The sequence below is a fragment of the Thunnus thynnus genome, chromosome 3 (genome assembly GCF_963924715.1).
Source record: "Thunnus thynnus chromosome 3, fThuThy2.1, whole genome shotgun sequence".
In the NCBI taxonomy this organism is placed as follows: Eukaryota; Metazoa; Chordata; class Actinopteri; order Scombriformes; family Scombridae; genus Thunnus; species Thunnus thynnus.
In genome coordinates, this window is record NC_089519.1 from 31,204,679 (window position 1) to 31,225,202 (window position 20,524).

Sequence of the window (20,524 nt, forward strand, 5' to 3'; positions counted from 1 at the left end):
GACATTCATGGTCCCCAGACGATATATCTTACAGACTTTGATGATCCTCTGACTTTTCCTCTGGTGCCACCAGCTGGTAAAATCTTTAACTTATCAAATGAAATACCCCAACACCTACATGCTGGATTGTCTCAAAATTTTGTAGAGACAGACAATCATGGTTCCCAAACGATGAATCCTACCGACTTTGGTGATGCCCTGACCTTTCATGCTGGGCCAACAGCAGGTTGACATTTATAGTTTTGTGTAAACTTAATTGTTGCCATGCTAGCATTAGCTGCTAACTTGGCTGTAGACTCTGCAGACTACGGGGTGCTTTGCTGCCCCCCGACTGTCCTTAACACTGATGAAAGTCTGGGTTATGTCATGTGTAAGGAAAATACATCTGATGTCCATATCAGTCACCAAAGGTGCTGCCGCATTAACCAAATCTTCAGGAATTACACTTGAAGATCTTGCTTGTAGAAATAAAAACAAAAAATGTTTTGAACAATGAAGCATGGGGCAAACGATTCGACCATGTCCCCTTGGTTCATGGTTCTAATTGTGTCATCGCTGCTCCCATGATTCATAAATTTGTGAACTAAGGAAATTATAGTGACATCATTCATTTTAAACCACAGTATCTATAGCATAGTCAATTGTGATCAGGTGTATTAGGATCAAGAGGAGCCAGAGCCTATTGATTACTTTGGGTGATATAATTTCATTACAAATAAAAAAGTACTTACAAGCCCATCCATTCGTATTCAAAAAACTTTTAAGGCCTTATGCATTCTCTCTCGACTCCACAGACTCTCAGGGTCTGTGAGAATCCTATGTGCAGATACATGTTTTTACATCTGGCAAAAGTGGCTACAATCTGGATTACATATATATTCACAATCATATAATAGACCAGCCTCTATTATAGAAGAGGAAACGTCATGGTGTGTAGTGGTGACACTACTTTGTATCTCTGTAAGGGATTATTCTTCAGCCCAATTGCATCACCGGCTCTTTGATAGCAAGACCTTGAAAACCCCAGTCCTTCCTCGATGCGTACCCATGCACCTTTAGGTCACCTATTTTTTTAGCTATGGTACATTAACAGTTCTTTCATTCATCCAAACTGCCCGTTAAATCTTTGTCCCTTCACAATCCATGTGCCTTATTGCCACCAGAAAACCTGGTCCATCCTGTTCCGACTGGCAGCAGGCACCTTCCTCGTCCCCTTCACTGGGGTCCCAGCCCTCCCTGGGTGCTCTGGCCGTCACTGTGGTCAGTCCCCCACAGACGGTAAAACTGACTGAAGTCCACGTAGGGTGGGACCCTGCCCGTCTCATCAGGCTGCGCCGCCTGGCTTCCCCGCTGGCGGAACAGGCTTCCGTCTCCTGAGCTGGAGCTGGAGCTCTGCGTCTGGGTGTTGGTGGACTGGAGGGTTGCTGTAGGGCTCTGACTGCTGGGGAGAGTGGAGGAGTAAAAGGAGGAGGAGAAAGGGGGTTGGTCAGGGAGGGTTGAAGAAGAGGAGGAGGAGGAGGAGACAGGTATGAGGGTGGGAACGTAGGAGGAAGAAGAAGGGTTGTCAGAGGAGAAGAAGGGGTCCATGTTGTGGGAGGAGAGACAAAAGAGAGAGGTGGAGAAAGGGAGAGGACGGGGAGGAGGAGGGGTGGTGGAAAGAGAGAAGAGGGAGGTAGAGAGAGGGAGATGGGGAAGAGGAGGGAGAGGGGAAAGGTGGAGGAGGGGGGAAAGAGGGAGTTCAATTATGGGCTGCAGGATGTCGACGGAAGTTTGGCAGGTAGCGGGGTGAAACGTGCTAAAGGAGTGGAAAAAAAGGAGAAGGCAAGGACAGAGTGTAGGACGAAGGACGGATATTGGAAAGCCGGGACCCATGAGGAAGAGAAATATAGACCGTGATTCAAACAGTGAGTGACAGACAGGAACAGAGCGGAAGTGTAGGTAATAAAAGAAGAGAAGATAGGGAAGCGTTCCGTGTGAACGTCCGAGTAAAAGGCAACAAAAGAGAAGTGAGGCACATGCATAGTTGTACACAGAGTGCTACATGTTTAGTCATATTACACTACAGCTAGTTCCAGCTAGGTAACCTGATTGACTACAGACAAATTCGAGGAGCTGATGATGCTGATAAAGAAAGGGGAAGGCTTTGTTGATCGACTTGTTAGTCCCCACCACTACCACATAAAAAAAAGACAGAAAGACCAACTGAACTAACTCTAATTAACCTTCATACCCAATTTCACTGCAGTTCATTCCCTGCAAGTGAAAAATACTATGAATTGATTTTTTTTTTAGCTATTTCATATATTTATCTTCAAACCCTTCGTTGTAGAATGTTTATGATGATTGTAATGGAATAAGGTTTTGTTTGCAGAGAAATGAGACGATCCTGGTGAAAACTGGTGAAGTGTACGTGTTATTTTCAACTCCTTTCATTCTCATTCAGTGAGAGACTCTTTCTTAATTAGTGCTGCAACGAATGATTATGTTCATAATCGATTAAATCCGCTGATTATTTTCTCAATTGATCAATTAATCATTTTGTCAGTAAAATGATAAAAAAAAAAATTGTGAAAAATGACACTTGCAGTTTCTCGGAAGCCGCAGTGATTTATTCGCTTTGCTTGTTTTGTCTGAATAACAGTCCGAACCAAAAGATATTCGATTAAGTGTTATATAAAATACAGAAAAATAGATAATCCTCATATTTGAGAGGCTGGAAGCAGAGAATTTGTGGCATTTTTGCTTCAAAAATGACTGAAAATAGTCACTGACTAATTTTCTTTTGGTTGACTAATTGATTAATCAACTAATCATTGCATTACTTCTAGGAGTAACAAGTTAGGCTATTCAGAAACGCCATCATTTTGCATGTGGGTGCTGCTATACATGCTCTAGGAGACTTTTTATGAAGTAAAAAGAAAAAAACTAAAAATGTCAATTTAGATGTTGTAAATATACATACATGGATGTACAGAGGAGATCGTCAGGGTTCCTGGTATATAAGAACCATGCTGATGGGACTTTCTGAGCCTTAGTTATGTCAAAAAATGTATTGACAGTATTAATGAATAAAATACAGAAACCCCCATTTTCATTTATTTTATCACTCTTATTGTTTTGCTGATTTTAATATGTATCAGCCAGCGAGGCATGACTACGTTTTGTGACATAATTCTGACTAATAACACATTCAATATCATGTTGGGAGAGAAAACAAAGTCTTTTAAAGATCATGGCTGATTGTAATCAGTATTGTTTGATTGTGTGTTATCTTGTCTTTCTCGCATGTGGATGGATACTGTTGCTGTATTACTGTACTAATGTTTTGCTGTTTGCTATTGCTATGTATGGCTCATGCTATCTTGAGTATGTTTATTTTGTTGCTATTGTCTTTATGGCATCTTGTCTTCCAAACCAAAATCTCAAGTTATAAAAATACGTCTTTTCTATGATTTCAAAGTTGATTTACTGATTCTTATCCTTCATAGCAGAGTAACAGTCAGGATTGTGAAGTTTAGGTTCTGATGTCTGTGCGCTCAGGTTTCACAGAGTTATTATTTTAAAGATAAAGTGGAATGAATTTTGAAGCAAATTGCATCTCTCAGGCATTTCAGTGAAAACATTAACATATTCCTGTGTAATTTGTCACTGCACAGCACTGAAATCACAATAAAAAATGACCCCTAAGAGCATTACTGATTTAATTATATGTCAATGCATATACTAATGTTGATGAAAAGTTCAGTATTAAATTGCTTTTCCAGCTGCACTTGATCAGCGTTCCCTCTCTAGTCTGTGAAGGGCACCGCGGCAAGATACACAGGACACGGAGTGGAGGAACGATGGGGAAGTGGAAACCATGCTTACACATTAATAAGCATAGCAGCGGAGGGACACAGGGGAGTGAAAATCCGGCTTACCCAAAGTAAATATAGAAAGGGAAGGACGAGGGAGTTGAAAATAGTGCTTATCTAAAATACATCCAAAATAAACTCGGCGGTGGGGAGTCGGGAGTGAAGCTCACTCGATAATACAACAGCAGTGGGACGTGGAAGAGAAAAGCTTATCCAGAACGTTCACAGCAGGAAGTGGGAAGAGGGAGTGAAAATGAAGTTTATCCAACAAAAACACAGCAGCAGTGGGACAAAAAAGCAAAAAATAAAACTAAAGCTCATTCTGAGTATTCACAGCAGGAAAAAAAATGAAGCTTACCCAGACCGAACATAGCAGTAGGAAGAGACACACGAGTGAAAAAAATCAAGCCTTACCCTGGTGTGGGGGTCCCTTCCTCCAGGGTGGAGGCGGTGTTTGTTCCGTTGGTGAGTGTGCTTTGGGAGGGCATGACCAGTGAGAGGGTGACGCTGGTTTTACTGGTGCTCTGGCTGTTAGAGTAGGGAACTGACACCGGGTAGATACGACCACCTGAGAGAAGAGAAAACAAAACAATAAATAAATAAATAAATAAAAGAACAAAAAGTTCAGCGAGCGAAAAAGGCAAAAGGCTGCTGTTGAGTTGTTTTAAATGAAAAAGTCTGAAGTAGACCAATCTTGTTTTTCTTTTGTACTTTTCACGAGTGGTATTATCTAGAAAGAAAAAAAAAACACTATGAAAGTGTTGTGCAGCTTCAGCATAAGTGGGCACCCTGGGAACCTCAAATAAATTGGATTTTTTTTTCTGCTTTGACTTTTATTATATGTTATTTTGGCTCTGTGTGGTATTCTTAGCTACGCCTCTCAAAAATCTTTGATTTCTCTTTCCCTGGGCTGGCTGCTCAGCGAGGATAAACCTAGTATTATGAGTTGTTATTATTTTTTGTTTGTTTTTTTTGTTTTTTTTGAAGTGTAGCTCTCCGCTGTTGTTTTCAGTCCAGGACTACGCTCAATCCAAATCTGATCAGAGTAACCTTTAAAGGACCAGTGTGTAGGATTTAGTGACATCTAGTGGTGAAGATTGCGACCAACTACCCCTCCCCATGTAGGAGAAGCTACGGAAGCCGCAAAACTTGCGAAAAACCCTCCTGGTGTTTGGTTTGTCCTTTCTGGGCTACTGTAGAAACATGGCGGTGCAACATGGCGAGCTCCGTGGGCTCATTCTAAGGTAACGAAAACACGACGATTCTTATTTTCAGGCGATTATACACTAATTAAAACATACTCATTAATATTATATTCCAGTTCTGCCAATAGAGCCCCCTACATCTTGTGTACTGGTCCTTTAAAAGTACAACGCAATTAAAATCCAACCTGATTTGAAATTTTTTTTATTTTAAAAGGAGGTAAGCAAGTAAGTTTGTTTATGTATATATTGTAGCAACTTTCAAAATAAGACGTCACAAAGTGCTTCATAATAAAAGATAATAAAAACAGCAACAAACAGAAAATGCAGACAAAGAAATAATGTTACAAACATAAAAAGGTTTGAAATTAAATAAGATACTAAAAACTAAACAAAAATAATTTGAAATTCTAACAAACTAAAAAGTTTCTATTTGTCAAAATATGATAAGTGTTAAAATTTACAAAGTTCTCTATAATTCGTAATGAATAAAGCTGACAATATTCTATTTCTGTTTCTCAATAGTTTCTGACTTTCTAATTCAGTCCTATTGAACATGTAAATCTCACAAATACAGTTTATACTTTCATATTTAAAAAAGGCTCAGTAATTTCCTAAAACAGCTGGGAATTGTAGTTTTTAATGAACATTACAATAACAGGAGTAATTGGTGCATTTGCTGCAGACTATTTTCAGCTGCAGATTAATACATATTTGGAGCTATAGATAAAAGATATATCAGATAACACTTGTTAGGATCAATTCATTATTAGTTTTGGTCTTTCTATGGGATTTGTTGACAACCAGAAAAACACTAGCTTTATCCTTTAAAACATTTTCCTTCTATCATTCCAAATATGAGGAACGTTAGCCTTGGTGTGGCCAGTGCGGAGGTCTGTTCCCTCAGCAGTTTTTCCATGAAACACCCAACAAACCCTTGAATCCCCTTTCCTACCCTGCGTGGGCGTGAGCGCTCCGTCGGCCAGCGGGTAGTTGAGCGTGCGGATGAGCAGGGTCATGTCCTCGTGCCGAGAACAGTAGGTCGCCCTTTGACGGCCGGACACGTAGACGTCGTGGTGCAGCCGTTTGACGCGCTCCACTACCGACTGAGCCACTGCCTCCAGGCTGGTCTGCTGGGCCAGCTCTGCTGCTACCATGGCAACAATTTCCTATGATGGACAGGAGAGGAGAGGAGAGGAGTGAGAGAAAGAGAGACTGATTGTTAGAGTAGAAGAACTGAGGAAGATAAGCAGGGGCGAGGCCTGGAGAAAAAGGGAGAGGAGAGGAAAGGAGGAGGAGGAGAAGGGAGGAGAGGAGAGGAGGAAGAGAAGTCAGTCAAAAGGTAGGAAGGGAAAACGAGCAAGAGAAAGGAAAAGAGCCAACTCAAATAAAAATGCTCCAAGACACAGGTTATAAACTGTAAGGAGGGGAAAGAAATAAAAAAAACTGTGAGAAAACATGACATAGAAGCATGTTCGAGTCAAGAGATGAACCAGGTGTTCGCAAAAGAAGAAAAGACACAATACATGAATCTGAAGGACAGAAGAGAAAAGTGGATGAATCTACTAACCTGATTGGCCTGTTCGGGGCCGTGGGCGGACTCGAGTGCATTGATGAGACCTTCCGACATCAGCAACAAGAAGCCTGTCACACTGTCCAAAGACAGGCTGCCATGAATCTCTGGCTCCGCGATGACTGGCTTCGACTTGGCCGCGCTGATGTTGGGAAGAGGACGGGAGACGATAGATACGTGAACAGGGAGCGGAGTTGAACAGAAGTACAGAGAAACAAAGGCAGAGACAGAAGAAGGAGGAGGAGAGAGAAATTTACATAAAAAGGACAGAGTAAAAGGTCAAGATTAGAGGAGAGATCGTTTAGAAACTGAGACAAAAGGGAGACATAAGTGCGCTTGACCTTAACATAAACCTTTAGTTAATCTCACATATCCAAAGAATTGCCTATATACTATGTCCATATTAAATTCCCTGCACTCTCTTTGATGGCAATAAAGAGGAAATTCTATAAAGATTCTAGTGTGTGCTTTATTGAGGATCATAATTGGAATGAATCTTAGATATTTGAGCCTGATTAGCTTGACCTGGACTGCAGACAGGAACAGGAAATGAGAAGTGTGAGAGAGGGAGGGAGGGGAGGGTGGGGGGCACGGATTATGGAATTTCAAGAGGCTTAGCTGTGGTCAAAGAGAGGGCTGGAACAGAGTCAGATCTGATAATAAAGAGCAAAATATGGAGACAGAGCCTCCACTGTCCAGGTATTGCTGAGATAGTTATACTAAGTTAAAAAAATGGGATTCTACTTTAAAAAGGGGAACCTACTTTTATTCTGTGACACCACTTAAGTAGCTTTGCGAGATTCACAGTTCAAAAAGAATCTTATTTATCTTATACTGGCTCTCAGTTCAGGCTATTTTAGCTCTCGTCTCCCAGTGAGCCCACTCTGTTCTGACTGATTAGCCGCCAGAAGCTACGTCACAGCCGACATCCGGCCGCTCGGGAGGCTACGTAAACAAACCGTGGAAGCTAGAGTAGTAGGATTTCACTACTTTTTCTTGTTCTTTACTCAAAATGTCAACTTCTCAAATACATCCGTACATGTTTGAGACAGAATCCGATCCGAAATATGCAAATGAACGCAAATAACATGTGGAAAAACCTTAGCAACAACCTTAGCAACCGAGGATACAGGATGGATGGTTGTTTACGGGCGTGAAGTGTTCGGAGCAGGTTGAAGCCCTGGCTTTTGACTTGCAGGGAGCATTTCTACGTATGTTATCCTCAAGTTTTGGAATTTTGACCATGTTTAACATAAATATCCGACATCATAACAGTATATAAATAACAGAAAAGTCTCCTTCAAAGTCATAGAAATCAGAGCATCTTTAACTTCAATGATATGACGGATATCCCAATGACACTTAATATGTAGGCGGGGTTTAGTTATGAGAGGGATTTAAATCAAATCCTTGACATTCGATTGGATCTTTCAAAGTGGGCGTGGCTTCATGAATACAGCGGGACGAGGACCCGCAGAGAAATGTGGAGGAATTAGAGGAATTAAAGGAACAATTAACTCAATTCTTTTTAACTGTGTTTTACTTTACAATGTCTCATTAGACTCCACAGTTCCCAGTGAAGCACATTTCTTTAAAAATTGACACTAGAAGGCTGTTTTCACTTTCAAGTACAGAACATACTTCAGTGTGATGAGGAAACTTGAAGCATTCAGTACACATACACTTAGAATAGATCTTTAGTGAAGTAGGAGACGTCTTATGTGTTAATTATTCAAAGCAGAGTATTTTTATATGTCTTATAAACATGCCTGGAAGAATCTTTATCTCATTTTTGATAGATGTACTGATTCAAAAACAACCTGACATTATTTGAGCTTATTGATTTATCAAAAAATACATAATTGGATGATATCTGAAGAAACATGGTACGTATGCATTTCATTATGTTATATATTATTGCTGAATGTTCACTGTCTTTTGTCTTGCTACCTCTGTGCTATGTGCTGCACAGCTATGTGCTGAGGACAGACGAGCAAGTTGACCACAGAAAACCAGCAAAGAAGAAACGGTATGTTATTTTCCGTTTTCGTGGCGGCATTTCATTTCTTGCAAGTGTATTGCAACAATTTCAGAGAGGAAAAAGGTGGTAGATAGTTATGTTTAACTCTGAACAAGCTATCAAAGTAGACAGTAAACAACACTGTTTGTCTTGCAATGAAATGCCGATGAAAAACAATGACATAGCTACTGCTAACGTTTCTACAAAGCTCCATTTTCAAGGGAGAAAAATGCTTGTTTAGTCTGGATGGAGGGCCAAAACGGAGACAAAAAGATACATTTACGAATTTAGCTGGCTTAGTGTGGACACGGCGAGCTGGATATACTTGGTTTTAGTATTCTGCATTCACCTTAGCAAGTCGATTTCATTGTAGTTGTTTTTAACCCTGTGGTCTCCGAGTCTCCTGGTGCTGCTCTGGCCGCCGATCTGCCCCGCCTGCCTTATACGAGCTGAATCCAATCCTGTGAAGAGAATATAAAGAAAATAAAAAAAGAGGAGAAGAGAAGAACATTAGGGACAGGGAGGGGCAGAAAGTGAGGACAAATAGGGGAAATGACTTTGAGGATGAGTATATGATGACGGGAAGAGGAGGGGGGAAGCGAGAGATTTCGTATGGGGAAGAAGAGCGTAGAGCAATAAGTCGAAGCGGGAGGTGGGGGTTGGGGGGGAGGTGGGGGGGAGGGGGGGAGGACGTGTATTTGGGGGCGGATGAAAATATGAGGGGAGAGGTCACCTTCAGCTGGGTTAATGAAATGACTGCCATTTCATTTAAATCATTCAGAGAAGAGCCTGAACAACAGAATAATTATGTGACTCCCAACTGGCAGAGAGTGAGTGAGAGAGAGAGAGAGAGAGAGAGAGAGAAGAGAGAGACGGAGAGAGCTCTGCCTCCTCCTCGTCTAATGATGTGATGTGAAACGCTGGGGAACAATGCAGCTAATTTACCATTATATTCATTACAGGTGCCAGACTGCACCCAACGCTTCTTTTTGCAAAAAGCTAATCACAATATATGTATTTCCTGCTACATACACGACCCTCATTACTGGACCATTAGCTCGGCCGTCCACCGTGGATATACGGCTCCCAGTGTATTTCTATGTCACTAATGGCTGCGTCTGTGTCGGCCTGCATGTCCTGTATGAAATGTAACAAATGTAATATCAGGAAATGTGTGTCTGAATGTCCTGATGCTACTTTTCTAATATGATACTCAACACCGATGCAACCAGGATACATTGGTTTGTTTATTTGTTTGATTATTAATGTTAAAAACTGAAAATCGACTGCGCTGATGTTTTTTTCTGGGAATCAAATAGAAACAGCATATTCTGTTTTAATCATCTGTGAGGTGCAAGAGGAGGCGCAGTACTGTTACACATGTACAGTATATTTGCCGAAATGCGGACGTCTACCTGCTTATGTGAAATACTTGTGTCAATGTGTATTGGCGAATGCTACGAAAAATTCTAAATGCTAAATCTCCCCAAACTGAGCTCTAAATAAAAAAAAGTTAGTTTTGGTGAAAATGAAATCAATGTCAAAAATAAAGTAAAGATACGGTCAATAGTCATGAAAAATAAACTTGAAACTGGGGCTGCAACTAACGATTATTTTCATTATTGATTATTTTATTGATGAATAATGAATCGTGAAGTCAGAAAATGTCAGAAAATGGTGAAAAATGTTGATAACCGTTTCCAAAAGCTGAAAATGCAACTTAAAATGTCTTTTTTTGTCCTGACCAACAGTCCACAACACAGAGATGTTCTGTTTACTATCCTACAGGACTAAAGAAACCAGAAAACCAGAGAATCTCAGCATGTTTTTTTCAAAATAAAAGATTAGTCAATTTCGTTGATTGTCAAAATAGTTGGTGATTAATTTTCTGTCAATCAACTAATTGCTGCTCTAACTGAAACTACACTAAAAACAAAAAATGTTTATGTATCTGCTTGTCAGTTTGTCATCTTTCTAGGTGTCCATCTATCTGTTCATCTCACCCAGTGAAGCCAGTCTCTGCAGCTCGTCCTCGTTGTCGGTGCTGTGTGGTCGGCCGATCTGGAGAACCTGGTTCTGGCCGTCGCTGCTAGACTTACACAGCAGGGCCCGGTTGGTACCTGGAATACCAGACGAACATACGAGCATTTACAACACAGAAACACGGACTAATGAACTTAAATTATGGTGTTTATCAGTTTTACACAACGGATAAAAAGAGTCAGTTTCCCTTAATGAAAATCAATGACTACAACAACAGCAGCAGTGATATGAAGTAAGTTAAGGTTATATATCGTTGTGGTGATGAACTGGACCACATTACATTGAAAACTGTTCTCAATACTTGACTTCTTCTTTGACACATATTTATATCCATCAGACATTTTTCACACATTGATGATGCAGTGACAGTGATGCACTGACGTCGCTCGCCGAGGTGACTCACAGACCCAAAACCGGACCTCCACCGATGAATCACTTAAGATATTTTAGTGCTTTTAAAAAGGCTAAATATTAATCATAGCCGTGAAGCCACTGGCTGACACATAAGCTGGCCAGGGATAAATGAATGATTAATTGACTTTTATTTGAACATTTTTGGGCCACTGAGCATGAGCCTCATAACACCGACCTTCCAATTTTAAGTTCTGGTAATGCCTGGGACAGTGTGTGCAGCAGGCTGTCCCTTTCAGACACATACTGAAATCTCAGAGAGGGGCCCCCATGTGTCTCTCTGTCCTCTCTCTGGAGCCCAGTGCTTTAGCCGCTCTGCAACCCTGAGCGTTAATGCTGACAGGACAATGATTTTGTAGCGTCTTAAACTGATTCAACCGCTCTCTTTACCGACTCGGTGAGCTCGGTTAGAATAATCATGTTCATATATGTGCAAAAATAAAGTTGTTATTGCTACGGATCTGCAAATAGTATGTTCATATACTTGAATCCCCCCCCCCATACACACACACACTCCCAGTATATCAAATTATGGGTCATACGACCTTCACTGTCAAATATATTTCACATCAACACACAGCTGGAAGTGCTTTTTTAGAGCGCACTTACTCTTATGTTTAAACCTCGCTGGGATTCATGTTCTGTCAACTTTGAACTCTTGACCCTCACGGAACGGGACGGTGGGGAGAACTTGCTCTCTTTCTACCCGCTACTAATTGCTACCCCCTCCTTCACCCCCCTCCCCAATGTTCTGCTCTCTGCCATGTCCTTGAGGACAAAAGAAAATGAAATCCAAGAGTGAGGGTGAGGGGCTCTTTACCTTCCACAGAATCTACAGTCATATATAAGCAAAAAACACAGAAATATATATAAAAAACAGGGATTTATTTTTGAATGAACTCTACAAAAACATTCATACACATGTTTACTGTTCAGATCAACCGCGTGTAAGAAGACGCACAGAGTTCAGTTACATGAAACAAACCTGGTATACAGCAGCTGGTGCTTTGTGATCGACTTTGAGGATTCTTAAAGAGGAATACTTCTAAGGAATAACTCAGGGGTGGTGTGTGTGTGTGTGTGTGTGTGTGTGTGTGTGTGTGTGTGTGTGTGTGTGTGTGTGTGTGAACGTCTGTCTCCCGCAGTCTCATTTAAATTTCCTCAGATAAGGATCTGAAATGGCCTGCAGGTTTGTATAGTAAAATATTAATGACAGACGCTCCTCTTCGGTTCTGTGGTTAAAGGTGTCAGGAGGGGGATCTGTACACACACACACACACACACATATTGATGTTTACACACACACACACCCAGACACTCGGAACAAGCTATGATGCTACTGCCTCCGCAGCTGTTGTCTGCAGGAGTCTGATTTGACAGCAGGGATTCAAAAGCAACGACCGACATTCTAGGTATGTTTTGAGTAAAGAGAGTCGGTATGATTCCAACATCTGTCTAAAGGCCACAGAAAAACAGAACTTGTGGGAACTCTGCGCAGTATGTAAAGCAGGTGTTTGTCATCGGGGCGGTTCATGTTTTTAGAGCCGCCTTTCACACATGCAGTCTATCCCTGAAATGTTCAGGAACATTTCCTGCACGGGGTCGTGTGTGAATGGCAGCAGGGATCGCCAATTTCAGGGGAAATGCCGGTACGCCTGCGTTGTGACTGAAAGCGGTAACGTTGCAGACGAAAGACGCTTTCACATGGAGCGAGCAGACCGATTGCAAGACTCCGCTGAACAGAGGAGACAGTCCACAGAAACATCTGTAAATGTAGCTACAGTAGGAGTATTTATCCACTGACAAACAGCCTGAACTGTAGACACGTTGCACTGACGTTCACAGCTAACGTTATACCGCTAACCTCGTACTCTCTGCTCCGGTTCGGCAGCCACCGTCACACACTTGCTATCTTTATCTCTAAACCACACTCACTACACACACAAGGCGCAACAAGGAAATGTTCCTGAATGTAGCTGCATGTGTGAATAGTGAAAATCAGGAACTATGTGTGAAAGAAGCTAACGTGAGACCTACTGATTTTGGTTTAGCAGAACCTCGAAAAAAATCAGACAATCAGGTCATATCTAGCAAAATAATCTAGATTGTTATATCAGAAAGACGGTGAAACCCTACCTGTGAGTGAAAATGTGTATCTATGTGTGTGTAAGTGAGAACACATGACAAAAATATATTAAGATGAGTATTTTGTAACACCTATTGTTAGATACTGTAGCTTGAGCTTTTGTGCTGCTCCTCCTGTAACGTGGCCAGTCAAGGAATTTAGAAACTTTCAACTCTGCATAAATTGTGTGTAAGTTGTTTTTAAATTGCTACAAAAAAATCTTGTCCTTTCTAACAAAACCAAAGTACCTCTAAAAATATGTTGTGCAGATGCTTTTGACCTTGTCCTTTAGTGGCTCAGTATCATGTAATTTTACATGACCGCTAACTATAACTGTAGATCTTTAATACCAAACAGACAGTTATGGAATCAAAGCGACAAATCAGATTTTTTTAAAAAAGTGATACTCGATTGCATCAGAAAATTTAAAAAATCCAAGAGGCATACCTGCCCGACCTCGAATCCAGCCCCCCTGCATGAAGCCGATTCCGAGCATCCAGCATTAACTTAAACGGTTGCTAAAAATAGTGTCTGTTTCCTCTCTGTAGAGAGGCAAAATGAGCAGTGATGGAGGGTGTTGTAAATTGGTTATTCCTGGCTTTAAATGTGTGTTTGGCAGCCGTTTCTGTTTCGAGAGCCAAATAACGTCATGCACTAGTTTGGAGATATCTGCAACTATCAGGAGATAAAAATCTAAGGGTTGGAATTGTAAGATCTTTTCGGTGCCAGTTAGAATTACATTTCTTGCTCTGAAGCGTCTGGCCTAGAGTTATGCGAGCGTGTCCTTCACTTAAATGCCTGCTGAGTGCTTCTACGTCTACTTTTATCTGTTTTAGTAAATAGCTGCGATTAAATAATTAAGAAAGGTCTGGTCTGTCTGCCTGTTTCTGTTTGTTTTTTTTTGTTTGCAGTACTAGACACACAAGGAAATCTCTACAGCAGGAATATGAGATTGTTGCAAAATGCAGTGGAATAAAAATACAGTAGTTTCTCCACCGTAAAGAAGTAAGAAATTAGATACATTTTACACTTCACACACCTCACCCCGCTGAGCTGACTTCTAGGTGTGGTTGAGATGACACGGACTGCATTTCAATACTGAAAGTGGTCTCTGATTTTTGGATTTTCAAAGAGTAACTGAACTCCAAAGCCAAATCTATGTGAAGCCTGACATCTACTGGTGTAGAGCAGATCCTGAGGTGGTTGTCTGCTATTGGTTGGTGTCAGTTATTATTGTCCAGCAATACTACAAAGATGAAAATGAAAAAAAAAAGGTAAAAACTAAGGCTCAGTGTTTCTGTCACGGTTGCTTATAACGGATCTGTAGTAGTGTTACGTTTTAAGATATAAATGGCAGGATTTGGGGGTCTGAAGACAACTGTAGCCTGTGGAAATGTGTCTGTGTGTGTGTCCGTACCGACATTGGCGATATACAGCTTGTTGTTGAGGATCAGTGCCACCACGGCCGTAGCTCCTCCTGACACCTCCTGCTCCAGCTGCTTCAGACGCTCCAGACGCTCCTGAGGATTCTGATTCAGAGAAGAAAGATGGTGGAACGACATATTCTGACCAGCCGGGCGGGGAGACGAGGATGACAGAGAAGAGGAAGGGGGGGGAGTAGTGAGGAAGATAAGTAAAATGTAGTGAGCGGGAGGAAAAAGGGAGGCAAAGAAGGAGAAGGGGGAGGAAGAGAAAGAAAAGAGAAGCAGTAGGATGATTGAAGAGGAAGAAGATGGAGGAGAAGAGAGGGAATGAGACAAATGATTAAAAGAGGAGGTGAGTAATAAAGAAGCATTGAGGCGAGATGAAAGACAAATGGAAGAGGAGAGGGAGGAGTGGTGAGGGAGGGAGGGAGGGGGGGGGAAAACCAGGCAAGGAGGTGAGATGAAAAAGGATAAGAGATGAGTAAGAAACACGAACACAGAGAGATAGTAAGCATGACACAGTCAGATAGGGAAACAAGACACAAGTGTGACAACAGACAGACTAAATGTTCTTTAATGAAACATCTTACAGCAACAAAAAGTGACTGACATCATCTTTAAAGACATAATATCAGAACTGGATATAATAGGGAGGAGGGGGAGGTGGGGGGGTAGAAGCAAGGAGAGCTGAATCCAGAGAAGGGAAAACTGAGAGCGGCTTATCTAATGAAACAGGCTGATGAGACCAATTAGGACATAACAAGCTCATTCTCCGATGTCTGAGCATTAGCTCACTCTAATGTCCAAATGTCTGGTTGCTATGGAAACCAAAAGAGAGAATTTCTCTTCCTCAATTTTCATCTTAATCTGCCAATATGCTTTGCAGTATGTGTGCGTGTGTGTGTGCGTGTGTGTGCGTGTGTGTGCGTGTGTGTTTATATACCTCAATTTGTGATGGTGAGTCGAAGTTGGACAGCTCAGCTTTCATAGCCAGAGCGTCGCCTATTGTCGCGAAGTAGCTCTTCTCCACCACATCGAAGGCCTGCAACGACAAGAACATGTATCTGGATGACACGATGTTGGCGGTTATTCCACAGTTTCACGATCGATGCCGAGCGCAGGCTCTGAACACTGTAGAAATATGTGTGAATGGGAGTGCTGCTTATTGAGAGTTAATAACTACAGACTTACAACACAACGGTTGATACTTCCTGTAAACGGAGCTACACTGTGTATAGTATGGGGCGATATTAGGTCTTTATTGGACGATATGGCCGGCAGTTTTCTACATTCTGACATATCTTATTCCTCCGTGCTGCAGACCTCCGTTGTTGTGCTACATATAGAAACGTACAATGTGGTGCAAAGTCAAAGAGGTTGTGATATGTAGCGCGACGAGCTGACGTGTTCCTGTGCGTACGTGCGGTGGCCTCTGCCTCGCATGGAACTTCTCACCCTGAGACTGAAAATGTGCTCGCTATTATTAGTCTCCGGAGCGGTTTCTAAACAGATGAACGTGACCGCGGTCTTTGTGGTGAAGGGACGTGTCACCCGCTGCGACGGTGTGACTCACTGATGTGTTTTTAATAGCTCTCGGACAACAAGTGAGGTCTACAGCACAGAGCGATAAGATACACACATACAAACAATACTTGACAACATTCAAACTGTAGTAAACTACCTTCTTTCCCCAGAAATGAGCTTGTGAATGGAATTCCACCACAAATAAATTCAATCTGTGGGAAACACTGAATGATTACAGATCTTTTTTTTTTTTTTATTGTGAGCACTTTGAGCTGTTTTTTTGTACAAGACATAATGATCCTGGAGTTGTGGATGTTTAGGTTTGATCAAGGTTGCATTTGTATTACATTTAGAGTGGCAGACGTAGGATGTTCAGATCAGTTATCTATCTATAGCCTCTCTGCTTGCACGCTAACTAGTTTCACAAAGTAGGTGTATATGATTCAGATGGTGGGAGACCTGTGCTGTCAGCTCATTACAGCTAGTAGTTTATGAGTTATTGTGGGAAAAAAAGTAGCCTCACGATCCAATCTATCAGTTTAGATCATCTGTCATATTGGAAACAGAACGTGGCTCCGTGTTGTTGGAGCTACAAGGCCTGAAAACAGACATTGTATCAGATCAGCGAGCGTGGTGAGACCTTACGTTCTTTATGAGGTGTGATCATTTCAACTGACTGCAGCAGAAACAGCTTCAGCTTGTTTTTTCGTAACTCTTTAAAGTAATTCCCTTCTGCGATCTTCTTTCTGTTTAACAATAATAAATACTGGCTATCAGTCTCTTTTGTATTTCCCCACCCTGCACGGTGGTTTTTTTCTATTTCTCTTTCTAACTTTTAATACAAATAAAAACACATCATCATGATTGTTAGGTGATCGTGAACAGACACAGACCTGCGTGAGCATCCTGCGGACGTCGTTGTCTGTGTGACTGGAGTTGAGCTGTCCTAGTAGCAGTTCAGCTGACAAACACTGCGAGGCAACGCTGGTCACTCTGCAGCCGTCGTAACCGTTAAAAACCCCGTAGAGAAAACAGCCATTCTCGGTTCTGATCGGTGGAGAAAAAACAAAGTGTACGTAAGGCTTCTGCTTCAGATGAGATGTAACAGATATTATTCACACACACACAGTACCAGTAAAAAGTTTGGACAGAAACAATGAAAGCGTCGAGTTGGGATCGAGCGAGAATGACAATATCTTTGCTGTTTTTCATGATTTCTTTTTGTTTGTATTTTGTCCTTTTTTTTTTTTTTTTACTTCACCCTCTGTTCTTATTGAAGGGAGAAAGTGTCCCCGGTTTATCTTACTTGAGCCTGAGGTATCCGTCCTCGTTGGGGTGGCTCTCGGTGCCTTTACCATCTGGGCCGTACACACAGTTGGGTGCTGTGCCAACCCCACACATCTTACACAGCGGCAGGTCATCTGTCCAGCTCTGATGCTGTCAAAGGGGGAAAAAAAATACATATAAACATATCAAAAAGGTCCTTACTCTGAGTGATGATCTGTTGCAGGTCAACTAGTATATGAAAACAAAACCACACTGTTAAGGTTTAAAGGTGTACTATGCAGGATTTTCCTAAAAAACAATAAGTAATCCCTCTCAATCATCACTTATGACCCACTAGAAGTGTGTAGCAGTGTATTTATCTGCAGAGACTCTGCCCTTGGTTTGTATTTTCTTTTTATTTTGCTGTATTGGCTTCTGGGCACGCTTCTGGGTAATCTGCATTTATCTGCATACAAATAATGCCAAAATGTCATCATTTCCACCTAAAAAGGATTGATAATTTTTCTAGGGGTTCTCTGTTGTCTTTGGTGGGCTGGTCGTCTTTTTATATTCTTTCTTAATCTTATTATTTTTGAAATGTCGGGTACGTTATTGATGATATTTCTCCAGGATGTGTTCTTCTTGCTGTATGCATTTTATTGTAAAGCACATGGAGTTTACTTGTAATGGAAAGTGCTATATAAATGGTAGTGATAATGCTTTTAAGCCAGCCTTGCCTAACCATTACCACTGCTGTTTGTGGCTGTAACAGTCTGACACAACTGGGCTGAAGAGGAAGCACAAGAGAAACTGAGTCATATGGGTTATTGTGTAATAACCTGTGTCAGCATGTAATGACTGAAAGTCCTTAAAAATTAATAAAACAACCATAGTGATGTTAAGATTATCTCTCCATGCCTACAGTAGAAACCAACACCGTCTCCTCAGAGGTTCATTGGAACTAGTCTGATACGAAATGACACTTATGTGTGTCAATAGCAACAATAATAAACTTTATTTATAAAAGCACAATCCATGCATAAAATACAACAAAGTGCTTAACTTAAAACCAGAGAATCATAGCACAATAAAAGCAAGGATGAATAATACTGGATAAAATTAAATTAAAACGACAGGATTTGTCTTAAAAGTATTTAGATTAAGATTTAGAGTCCCTTAAACCCTCAGACAGATTGTTCCAGAGTTATGATAATATATAATAATCATAATAATAGTATGAGTATAACTATACGAGAACAGATATCATAAACCACTACCGACAAAAAAATAAAGTCTCTTTAAAATCCTATAAACGAAACAAACTGAAAACCAACTGACAATTTTAAAAAGTAAAGCCAAGTCATAATGTTTGTTTACAAAGCATCTAACGTTAGTTAACCGATTGTGACTCTCTGCTAATTCACACAAGGTTTCTGACAGACAAACCGGGCAGTAGATTGTTGGTACCGGCCACACAGTTACCTCCTCCACTGTACTTTTACTTATATTAACTGTCTTTAGAGATTAGCCTCTAATAAATCGCATTATTTTGACATTACGTTTAGGATAGCTGGCTAACCTCTAAGAGAGATTAACTATTTTAGCTAGCACTAGCATCACGAAGCGACACAGAACAACACTAAACGAAACAAAAAACAAGAATGACGACTACCGAGAGGGACAAATAAGATCATAAGCACACTACAAGAATGTTTAAACCGTAACACAACAAGTTGAAAAGGGTCTTAAAAGGTTGAGTTTTGACTTACGCTCTGCATCAAATTCCTTGGCTGGGCCGCCATGTTGGACGGGGCTGGATGCGTTTAAGGACTCATCGCGACGTGCAAATTCTGAGCTTCGACGTTCCAAACACGACCGGTCACTGCATTTAATGTCAAATAATAAAAGCTATGTATATATATTTTTTTAATTCTCAAACGATATTGATATATTTCCCTAGCTGCTCTGACAATTCATCATTACTAAGGTGAATACTGAAAAATATGACACGTGAATTAATACTGAGAAATAGTTTATACTTTACGGATTGTTGACGCAATCTTTGCTGATCAGCTGTATTTTATGCACTGTTCTAAACGTGTCTCCAATTCTGGTGGTGTTTTCTAGACAAATTTACCAGATTCATCAATCTTGTTCTAAATTTAGGTAATTTCCGACAGCACTTTAAGGCAACACGTGTATCAACTCGTCACGTGGGATACTTTTATTTTTTTTCACAGAAAAATTATGTAGATTATCTGCACGGCTGGTTTTCTTTCTTCTCCCTTGCACATATCCTTTTATTCGTTGTAATTAGTTCACTTATAAAACAATTAAGAAGCTAACAAATAGCACTTCCTGTTTGTTGCCACGGTCATTGCCTTGACAATAGCGCCACCTTATGGCTTTATTATGAACTACGACAATTTATTGCAACCAGATGTTTCTGGCGCATGTCTTGTAATTGCATAATTTCTGTCATTTTGTCTCTTTCACATTTGAAGTTTCCTGTAGATAAAAATAGGTCAACTTAGAGAAGTTTTACTTACTCCACCCACCAGTTAGGCCTAATAATAATTTGGGTTGAAGTTTGCACTGTTGCAATACATTCTGGATATTGATTTTCCATAAAGTATTTCTGGTAGTGTGCAAATGCCAACATTTGGATGAAACTAGATTTATACTTTGTTTAGTCTGTTTTTTTTTTTTTAATCCAATGTCAATTAACACCTTATTGAAAAGCCTCACTCACTTTTGCACTCCAACCTTTTCATATTTGAAAACTCTGGCAGTGGAGTTAGCATATGCAATCAGAAGGGATTTACAAACATGTCTTATTATAAAAAATACCAACTTTCTTATAAGGCGGAGAAAAAACCTTTTTCTTATTATATATACAATGTATATTGTATATTATATATACAATACTATTATAATATATGAGTGTAGGGACATGTCTTGCCAGTGGAGGGAGACATGCACCACATTTCTATATTTTACTGCAGCCTGTTTAGTATCACTACTGGACTCCAAACACATGAGTCTGTATCTGCAGTATTTTTGTTCCTTGACACTTTTTTGT

The 20,524-nt window shown here is 40.7% G+C and overlaps 1 protein-coding gene across 4 annotated transcripts; it reads right to left on the reverse strand.

Annotated features, from left to right (window-relative positions):
* Nucleotides 1-686: 686 nt before the first annotated feature.
* Nucleotides 687-19,334, reverse strand: tab1 (TGF-beta activated kinase 1/MAP3K7 binding protein 1). Of its 4 annotated transcripts, none has more exons than XM_067585393.1 (11): nt 19,212-19,334; nt 17,483-17,613; nt 17,070-17,223; nt 15,596-15,694; nt 14,646-14,757; nt 10,653-10,769; nt 8,999-9,110; nt 6,627-6,771; nt 6,012-6,225; nt 4,269-4,422; nt 687-1,438 (listed from the first exon to the last, which is right to left on the reverse strand). In XM_067585393.1, exons 1-11 carry the CDS (start codon nt 19,242-19,244, stop codon nt 1,216-1,218), a joined length of 1,494 nt encoding a protein of 497 aa, XP_067441494.1. In that variant the 5' UTR covers nt 19,245-19,334; the 3' UTR covers nt 687-1,215. The 4 variants fall into 4 exon arrangements, with proteins under 4 accessions (XP_067441494.1, XP_067441493.1, XP_067441492.1 ...); XM_067585392.1 differs by having other exon boundaries at nt 687-1,441; XM_067585391.1 differs by having other exon boundaries at nt 14,646-14,793.
* Nucleotides 19,335-20,524: the final 1,190 nt, after the last annotated feature.